A 10,482-nucleotide genomic window follows, 5' to 3' on the forward strand; every position below is an offset into this window, starting at 1 on the left:
CTCCTCCGTTACTTTTCTCGGTTCCGTTATTTCCGCTGAAGGCATTCAGATGGATTCCGCTAAGGTCCAAGCTGTCAGTGATTGGCCCGTTCCAAGGTCACGTGTCGAGTTGCAGCGCTTTTTAGGTTTCGCTAATTTCTATCGGCGTTTCATTCGTAATTTCGGTCAAGTTGCTGCCCCTCTCACAGCTCTTACTTCTGTCAAGACGTGTTTTAAGTGGTCCGGTTCCGCCCAGGGAGCTTTTGATCTTCTAAAAGAACGTTTTACGTCCGCTCCTATCCTCGTTACTCCTGACGTCACTAGACAATTCATTGTCGAGGTTGACGCTTCAGAGGTAGGCGTGGGAGCCATTCTATCCCAGCGCTTCCAGTCTGACGATAAGGTTCATCCTTGCGCTTATTTTTCTCATCGCCTGTCGCCATCTGAGCGCAACTATGATGTGGGTAACCGTGAACTGCTCGCCATCCGCTTAGCCCTAGGCGAATGGCGACAGTGGTTGGAGGGGGCGACCGTTCCTTTTGTCGTTTGGACAGACCATAAGAACCTTGAGTACATCCGTTCTGCCAAACGACTTAATGCCCGTCAAGCTCGTTGGGCGTTGTTTTTCGCTCGTTTCGAGTTTGTGATTTCTTACCGTCCGGGTAGCAAGAACACCAAGCCTGATGCCTTATCCCGTCTGTTTAGTTCTTCTGTGGCTTCTACTGATCCCGAGGGGATTCTTCCTTATGGGCGTGTTGTCGGGTTAACAGTCTGGGGAATTGAAAGACAGGTTAAGCAAGCACTCACGCACACTGCGTCGCCGCGCGCTTGTCCTAGTAACCTCCTTTTCGTTCCTGTTTCCACTCGTCTGGCTGTTCTTCAGTGGGCTCACTCTGCCAAGTTAGCTGGTCATCCCGGTGTTCGAGGCACTCTTGCGTCTATTCGCCAGCGCTTTTGGTGGCCGACTCAGGAGCGTGACACGCGCCGTTTCGTGGCTGCTTGTTCGGACTGCGCGCAGACTAAGTCGGGTAACTCTCCTCCTGCCGGTCGTCTCAGACCGCTCCCCATTCCTTCTCGACCATGGTCTCACATCGCCCTAGACTTCATTACCGGTCTGCCTTTGTCTGCGGGGAAGACTGTGATTCTTACGGTTGTCGATAGGTTCTCTAAGGCGGCACATTTCATTCCCTCGCTAAACTTCCTTCCGCTAAGGAGACGGCACAAATCATTATCGAGAATGTATTCAGAATTCATGGCCTCCCGTTAGACGCCGTTTCAGACAGAGGCCCGCAATTCACGTCACAGTTTTGGAGGGAGTTCTGTCGTTTGATTGGTGCGTCCGTCAGTCTCTCTTCCGGGTTTCATCCCCAGTCTAACGGTCAAGCAGAGAGGGCCAATCAGACGATTGGTCGCATACTACGCAGCCTTTCTTTCAGAAACCCTGCGTCTTGGGCAGAACAGCTCCCCTGGGCAGAATACGCTCACAATTCGCTTCCTTCGTCTGCTACCGGGTTATCTCCGTTTCAGAGTAGTCTGGGTTACCAGCCTCCTCTGTTCTCATCCCAGCTTGCCGAGTCCAGCGTTCCCTCCGCTCAAGCGTTTGTCCAACGTTGTGAGCGCACCTGGAGGAGGGTGAGGTCTGCACTTTGCCGTTACAGGGCACAGACTGTGAGAGCCGCCAATAAACGCAGGATTAAGAGTCCAAGGTATTGTTGCGGCCAGAGAGTGTGGCTTTCCACTCGCAACCTTCCTCTTACGACAGCTTCTCGTAAGTTGACTCCGCGGTTCATTGGTCCGTTCCGTGTCTCCCAGGTCGTCAATCCTGTCGCTGTGCGACTGCTTCTTCCGCGACATCTTCGTCGCGTCCATCCTGTCTTCCATGTCTCCTGTGTCAAGCCCTTTCTTCGCACCCCCGTTCGTCTTCCCTCCCCCCTCCCGTCCTTGTCGAGAGCGCACCTATTTACAAGGTACATAAGATCATGGACATGCGTTCTCGGGGACGGGGTCACCAATACTTAGTGGATTGGGAGGGTTACGGTCCTGAGGAGAGGAGTTGGGTTCCGTCTCGGGACGTGCTGGACCGTTCACTCATTGATGATTTCCTCCGTTGCCGCCAGGATTCCTCTCGAGTGCGCCAGGAGGCGCTCGGTGAGTGGGGGTACTGTCATGTTTTGTCATTTATTATCTTGTCTTGTCCCTGTGCTTCCCATTCTATTCGTTTCCCTCTGCTGGTCTTATTAGGTTCTTTCCCTCTTTCTATCCCTCTCTCTCCCCCTCCCTCTCTCACTCTCTCGCTCTCTCTTCTCTCTATCGTTCCGTTCCTGCTCCCAGCTGTTCCTATTCCCCTAATCAATCATTTAGTCTTCCCACACCTGTTCCCGATCCTTTCCCCTGATTAGAGTCCCTATTTCTTCCTTTGTGTTCCGTTCCTGTCCTGTCGGTTCCTTGTCTAGAATTCACCGTGCTGTGTTTGTGTATCGCCCTGTCGTGTCGTGTTTTCCTCAGATGCTGCGTGGTGAGCAGGTGTCTGAGTCTGTCTGGTTCAAGTGCCTTCCCGAGGCAACCTGCTGTTCACCTGCTGTTCAAGATCGAGTCTCCAGTTTGTCCTCGTCATTTCGAGTGAAAGTTGTGTTTTTTGTTTGTATTTACTTTACTGGATTAAAGACTCTGTTTTCGCCAAGTCGCTTTTGGGTCCTCTTTCACCTGCATGACAACATCATTCTATTCTATTCTATGCTATTCTGAAAAATGATAGAATGGTCCATTAATAAATGTCCAAATGTGTGTGCATATTACATTAGACTCCTACACCTGGTTGAGTTTGTGTCGGAGGTGTGTCTGTCTGTGTTGCTGTGACATTATGACCTTGCAGTGTTGAGTACCCAGATAGGTCGTGTTTTGTCAACATAAAAGCAAAACAAAGGTCAAGTGTGTGCATGTGTTTGTCTAAGCAGTGGCGTAAGGCAACAAAGTAAAAATACTTTGAAGTACTTAAGTTATTTTTGGGGGTATCTGTACTTTACTTCTTATATTTTTGACAACTTTTACTTTTACTCCACTACATTACTAAAGAAAATATGTACATTTTACTCCCATATAGTTTCCCTGACACCAAAAAGTACTTGTTACATTTCAAATGCTTAGCAGTACAGGAAAATGGTACAATTTACATACTTGTCAAGAGAGAACATGTGGTCATCCCTACTGCCTCTGATCTGGTGGACTAACTAAACCCAAATGCTTAGTTTGTAAATGATTTCTGAGTGCGGCTCTGGCTATTCGTAAATAAAAAAGTAAATTGTGCTGTCTGGTTTGCTTAATATATTGAATTGATTTTTGAATTTACTTTCACTTTTGATACTTAAGTATATTTTAACAATTCCATTTGCTTTTGATACTTAAGTACATTTAAAACCAAATACTTTTAGACTTTTACTCAAGTAGTATTTTACTGGGTGACTTTGCACTTTTACTTGAGTAATTTTCTATTTAGGTATATTTACTTTTACTCATGTATGACAATTGGGTACTTTTTCAGCCACTGTGTGTGTGTGTGTGTGTGTGTGTGTGTGTGTGTGTGTGTGTGTGTGTGTGTGTGTGTGTGTGTGTGTGTGTGTGTGTGTGTGTGTGTGTTTCTGTTAAAAAGGCCCTTATAGACCATGATTGACCTGCCAACGAACCAATCGCTGCTCTCATGTGTCCTCTAATTACCTTGCCGGGGCCCGCCTACTGGGCGTGGCTAATCTGATAAAGTGAGGGAAATGGACACATGGGAGCAGAGCTAGCAATAAAGAAGTGTTTGCTGTGTTAAATAGTGTAAGTAGCTATATTTGAGAGTTGATAGGAAAGTCTGTTTTGCAGGGATTGATGTTTGTACTTGTTTGTGTGCTAGGCTAATCATTTGTTAACATGTAGCCTAGCCTGCTACATGTTTGTAGCCCACTGCGAATCATAACGATGACTACATGGGAGCTGTTCAGTCTGATGCCATTGTCTCACACTTCAGCCCTTATTGTGCAGATAGAGTGCATATTTTACTGGTATAATTGTATGTTACAATGATGGTGCCTGAGTCGTATAGCATACCTGGCTAATGCTAGCTTCAGACACTACCTGGGTCTGTTTACTATGTAACCACACTGTTTGATTCAGGCACTGCAATATGATGCATGTTTTATATTTATAGTGTACAATTGAGAACATTATTTAGTTTAACTTGTGATACAGTAGTGAGTATACATGTCTGCCTAGTTGCCTTGTCTAGCCTACCTTTTCATGTTTAATTTAGATTTCCATTTCGCTTCCCTCCTAGAAACCACACACCCTGTTGTATAAGTATCCAAAGTGAAATGGAGTGCCTTGTGGTGACAAAAAAAATGTGTCCTGACAGGCGTTTGCTCTGTTGCCCGACATCCCTGTGGTCCTTCACACATCCCTGAATCTAGTGTTTTAGTACAGGTTGTCCAGACACTTCCTGTTTTTTTTGTGTGCCCGAGAGACCCACATTGTACAACAACAACAAAAAGAACCCAAGCGTCGTGTTCCATTTCACTTCATAGAATGGGCTTTACAACATTTCAACTGTAGCCTGCATATGTAGAACATATTGGGAAATACATATTGGGAAAGAAATGGGCTGATGTTAACACTTTGTTTTCATTGTCTCCAGTTCTCTGAAGTGCCTTTTCTTGATCTTTTCTATTTTGCCACAAACTATGAGCAGGAAGAAAAATACAAAGATGCTGCAATTCTGATCATATTTTTGAATACATGTACTAGTTTAGTGTTTTTAGTATGAGCTGTGATATGTAACACAAACCGGTGGAACTGGGTCACCTACCAACCCATATTCATCTCAGGCCTGACCTGTAAGCAGGCATCTCCTGGTCAAGGTCACTATAGGACAAACAAGGGCTCACATTGTTTTGACAATCTCCCTGAAAGTAGAATGTTTGTTAGAGCCATATATTTAGTGGGTCTGGACTACTTTTAGAATGTGAAAGTCTTAATTTGAGACGTTCAGTTACATAGCGTTATTTACATATTCCCCGTGTAACGTTATTCGGGTTCTAAATGTAAATGCTCATAATGCCGATTCTGATGGATGAATAGCAATTGCTACAATTATTCTAAAATCACGTTTCATTCGCGGAAATTAGTTTAAATGTTTAATATTCCATATTTCACTGACAGTTGTCTGTGTTCTGATATCACATCTCCACATTCCACAGCTGCAAAGTGGTATTAGGCTAAAGTTGGTCACCATTTTCGCAGATGACATAAATGTTTCAAAGGCGTTCATATGAACCAGTCATTTCGTCAGGTGTGGAAGAGTCATCCCTCACCTGAGATAAGAAAGTGAAAGGGGATGAGAACGAAGAGATAAAGAGGCAACTTTTAGCTGGGTGGAGAGATCAATTCGCCTATTGTAAACGTTATTAATGGATCTCTAAAACGTGGATTACAAAATGTAAACAATGTATGTATTTAATGGATATTTATACTTTTATAGACTTTTTTTATAAACAAAATATACATTTTCATTCACACATGCAGAGACATGGGTTAGGCTACTGGAAATCGGTCTCAATAGGCTATAACCTATGCGTACATTCTACTCCATGCATCAGAGGCTACTCATTGTTAGTGAGCATGAAAACATTTCATATTTTCTTATAAAAACGAGTAATGTTGACAATACCTCCACTCCAAGTTGCTGAAACCCAGGCGGCATGGCTTTGACCGCGTGAGACACCAATTACAGTCCGTGACAGTTGTCCGGCTCCCCCACGCACACTCCCAACTGGACACGACGTGAAAACCCTCACTTGGAATATGGACAATAAGCCCGGCACTTGTATTAAATGTTGACCGGTAAAGTCAAATCCAAGGCTAGAATTGAAACACAAGTGAAAAGCGACAAGGTTGCAACAGTTCAAAGGTTTTAACTCTGAGTCTCCTCGCTTTGAAGTTCGTGGCGAGTCCGGGTCTACCTTGGATAGAATGACATTGGCGCACACCTCTCTTGGTATTTTCTAAATGAGAGAGGGAGGGTGTGAGGGGTGACTGGAGGGAGTTTCAGCCGTCACAGAGGTCGTCTTTTGCGGCAAGATGAAAGCAGGAGCTGTATTGACCTTATTCACCATTGGCTGAAGTCAAGAGGAGTGTTATCTCTACACAGAACGGCCAATGTGATTCCTACTAGGTTTGCACTTTCAGATTCCATAAGTCTCCTTTTAAATATTGGACATATGTAAGTATGTGAAAAAGCACCAATCATGTGATGAATCATGCAATTGTTAAAAAGCACTATAAAAAGTGCAGTAGGCTAGTTGGTCTAATTTTGAAGTATTCCCTAACTCTTAAACCTTATGTGACGTTTTCACCACCAAGAAGCATGGTTACAATTGGATGAAATGCAATTGAAGAGAACATTTCATTTTATTGATTAGATTGATACCTGGCAGAAAAATGTGAATCTATGAAAAAGGGACTGTCCATATTTGTTGGCCACTGCGCTGCAGGGAATTACCTGCAAAGGTTGAACGCCTGGCATTTTGGAGATAATATGGAACTCAAGCCAATGTCCATCACCACCTATCTGGACTTATAACTCAACACTTCTTCTGGACAGCTCGGGGCTTGTCTGCATTGGACTGGCTCCCATTGTCTGTCTTTTCTGCGGTCCTAAATTCTTTTGCTATTTTAGAACACATGCCAAAGGGGTCATGCTCCCCACCAGTACACTGCAGCGAGCTCACCCCATTCACTACAACCCCACCCCCCAAAATATGAATTCCCAAGGCAACAGGTGGGCCCTAAATTGGGAACATACCACTTGGGGACATACCACTTGGGGACAGCAAGCAGGTGTGGATTAGGAGGTGTGTCTCAGAAGGGGTGGTGAGGGGCAAGGTAGGACCTGCCAAAAACACAATGGAAAAATGTCTGGTCTAGACACAATCCAACTTGCGCTCTCCCTCACCCCCTGTGAACACACCCCCAACTCACACCACTCTCTCTTCCTCCTCACCCCTCCCCTGCCTCCATTCATCCCTCCCTCTCTCCCTTTATCTACTCTGATCTAAGGCACAGATTGAGAAAGAGGGGCCGAACCTGACACCACCTTCCAAAGCCAGGGCACCAGGCCAGTGAGTCATGTGTATGGCCCACACTAAATGAGGAAGAAACTCTATACCAGGAGAACAGTGGCCCAAGGACTCCAAACCACTAGACCACATAGCATGAGGGTATTAGGCATCCATGGACAGACACACATGATGTATAATACCTGTTAAAACAAACCGAACTAGCCCAAACAAAGAGAAACTCTAGTTGTGAGTGTCAAAGATATATAGGGGGATGATGCACACACATCAGTGCTTAATTTGTAAATCAGGTGGTGCCGGAACAAAAAGTGTGCAGGAGAGGGGGGTGACCTGGGGCTCTCGGAGGTACTGGAAAATCACCTTCATAATAAAGCATTGCATGCATTGCATATCATCGCATTTGTGTAGTGGTCTAGACTAGTGTCGTAACTTTACTTTCATTAATCTCATGACTGTTATTTATCTAATCAACGAACTATGTTTAATTGTTACCCGATTAAATGAATCATGTGACAATTAAGTCATTAGGATCTGGGGCACCACGAGAGCGGTTCTTTAAAGAGTTATCATCTCCCGAATTAAACTCTAAAAGGTCTTTACCAATTATATCCATAAACTCTTATTAATCATAACCCCGTATCATATCGTCATTCTGAACAGTCGTAACCTCCTGCATCTGCAAAAAACCCAGCCTTGCATTTGATTCAATTTCACACACATTGGTTTCATTATTTATTTACTCGCTAACTAAATGATAACACAGGAATACTTAATACGTTAGAAACAGGTCCCTAGCGGACTGACACAATATGGCGGCTTGTTACAAAAGACATGGATAGGGCGAGAGACAGAGACACTTAATGTTGGTACATTTTAGAAACGACTCTCATAGTAATCATACACTTGCACACGAACCGCCGCCCATTTGGAGTAAGAAATCATGAATTTATGTCTTGGTTCTTTGTGTATTTCTGTCGGAACCAGTCCTTCTTGGAAAGGGTGTTGGGCCTTTTTGCAGCACGCTTGTAAGGCTCCGATTGTCCAAAAGGGGTCCCCACCCATCTCATACTGTTGCTCTCCTCTGCAGTCGCCCGGCATCCGGTGACCCGCTGTGTAGTCCCGAAAAGAACGACAGAGCTCACTCTGCTTCCACTCGCTCTGGAAGATAATTCTATGAAGATAGGCTAGCCAGCCGTGTCCATGGTTCTCAGTGGGGCGATGAGAGTAGCGCATTACGGTGATTTGAGAAGAGTAGTAGAATGGTCCCACTTAAATGAGCTTTTCTAGATAAATCGGCCATACCAGTGATTGTCTGGGATGTGACTCGTTTCTACCTCGCGTTGCGATTTTCGACTTCAAACCACTTTGAACGTGAGCTGCAGTTCGACACCTTTCTGGTCTGATATGTTAATTCTGAACCCATCGTTTCATACAGTTTGTTCAAAAGGGGCGGTTGGTGAGGCTGACAAGCTCTCTGACCTCACTCAAGGGGGCGGTGACTACTTACTTGTACAAAGTTATAGGGACAATTTCCTCATAGTTTCTAAGATCCCACCTCTCTCAAAATAACAACCAAACAACATTAGTGGTCTTTGGGTCTCCTCTCACCATTCCCCACATTGTCTGTTAGAAATATATTTCCAGTATTTGCTTTAGAACGTGTTACGAGTTTCTGCGGGAACATGTCTGTGAAACAAAAGCACATTCCTGTGTGAATTTAGAGAGGGAGATGTCTGAATGTTCTTGTCCTTGATTTGCAGCAGGGTGTGAGCTGTCAACCCACCGCCAGTTCCCTCCTCCCCCCTATGTGGGTGAGAGAGGGTCTGGTTGAAGTAATTTATTGCCAAGCTGATCTGACCTATTTGGATCCTTACAGTACAGTCATGACAGTAGAGTAGACGTGCTTGCAGATTTATTTATTTTTTTGTAGCCTAGGGCCCGGAAAAATTGTGCCTTTTTATAAATTCTATGTAATTTTACATGACTGGACACTTTAGCAGTCTTATTTTAATAGCGCACAAATGATTTAAATGTGAGGCTATTTTGACACTGACAAACTGAGAATGTGAGATCATTAAAAAACGGCCTCGTCTTGAATCCATCAGTAGCCTAGGTGTGTGAAGGAAACATACATATTGTATAATATCAGGAGTAATTTATAGTCCTAAAAAAGCTTTCCAGTTTCAATGACTCACCCCAATTGCACACAGCTCACTCATCAGCGATGGTCGATGAGCTCGTGCCAAAAGCCTCTCTCTCGGTTTAGTTTGCAAAAACAATGCTGTTCACTCAATAGGCCTATTTGGAAGTAGCCTACAGAGAGAGAAGTATTTCTGCATGCAGTTCACTGACAGATTTGCCACACGCTCCCAACTGTAGGCAATGCCTTGTGATTGGGCTACATACAATCCAAGCTAGGCTATAAAAATGAAATATGTAAAAACAAATATTAAAAAAGTATATTGATCCTCGGTGGCTACTCCTGGTGTAGTCTTCTGAATGAGTTGGCAAATGTATTTTAATTTATCAGGGGTTCTGTGGCACCACCAGCATCCTTCCCATGGCCATGATTCTATAAGGAAATAAATGATGAAGTATGACTCTGGAGAGATGATAGTGGCAGGCTCATGTCTATCAGTGCAGAGAGAGAACCCGATCATTGAAAGGGATTCTGGTTCTGAGAGAGATAGGCACATTTTTCTCACACACCACAGCACCTGCCACTAGTTGGTCTCTAGGCTACAATGTTGCGCAAATCATAAACCCTGGATGGCCCAAGTCGAATCAATTCTTAGAATATCAGGAGCGGGTTGAAAATCTACGTTTTCACATTAGGCTACATTTTTTTAAGGGGAAGGAGAATTACAGAGGCAGGTCGAATGAACTCTGATCGCTTTCATTAAAAATGTTACATTGCAAACAGTGAAACTTATGTTTCATGCCACGAGAGGTAAATAGGTTCCGGAACGAAACAGTCCAGAACTGAGGTGACGTAACAAATTAAGCGCGGACACATATACAATGTTTGGGTTGTCACTGCACATATCAGTTGTGTTGTCCCAAAATGGGAAGTGCCACCAATCAGAGAGCGTTACCTGAGGATAAGTCACACTGCCACACCGACGCACACAAGCCATGTGACTGACTCACTGTTAGTCAAACAGGTGATCTGCTGTGAGTCAGGCGACGTAAATACCATTCCGCTAATGACTCTCTTCCACTGTGTGTGTGTGTATTAGCAAAGGGGGGCTGCCAATGTGCCAGTTCATAATCATGGTACAGTAACGTGAGTGACAGAAAACAGGTGTTGCATTATAGTCTCATGCATTCAACAAGTCTCAAGACTTAGAAAGCAATGGTGTCTAAATAGAAGACTCTGGTTGTAGCTAGTTAG

The 10,482-nt window shown here is 44.4% G+C and overlaps 1 protein-coding gene across 1 annotated transcript in view; it reads right to left on the reverse strand.

Moving 5' to 3' along the window:
- LOC124007884 (solute carrier family 2, facilitated glucose transporter member 4-like) overlaps positions 1-6,026 on the reverse strand; it is a 44,196-nt gene extending 38,170 nt beyond the window's left edge. The window contains exon 1 of the mRNA XM_046318711.1: positions 5,681-6,026. Coding sequence (XP_046174667.1) covers positions 5,681-5,713 — 33 coding nt within the window. The 5' untranslated portion in view covers positions 5,714-6,026. The remainder of the gene's footprint in view (positions 1-5,680) is intronic.
- Positions 6,027-10,482: the final 4,456 nt, after the last annotated feature.

The sequence above is a fragment of the Oncorhynchus gorbuscha genome, linkage group LG21 (assembly GCF_021184085.1).
Source record: "Oncorhynchus gorbuscha isolate QuinsamMale2020 ecotype Even-year linkage group LG21, OgorEven_v1.0, whole genome shotgun sequence".
Taxonomy (NCBI): Eukaryota; Metazoa; Chordata; class Actinopteri; order Salmoniformes; family Salmonidae; genus Oncorhynchus; species Oncorhynchus gorbuscha.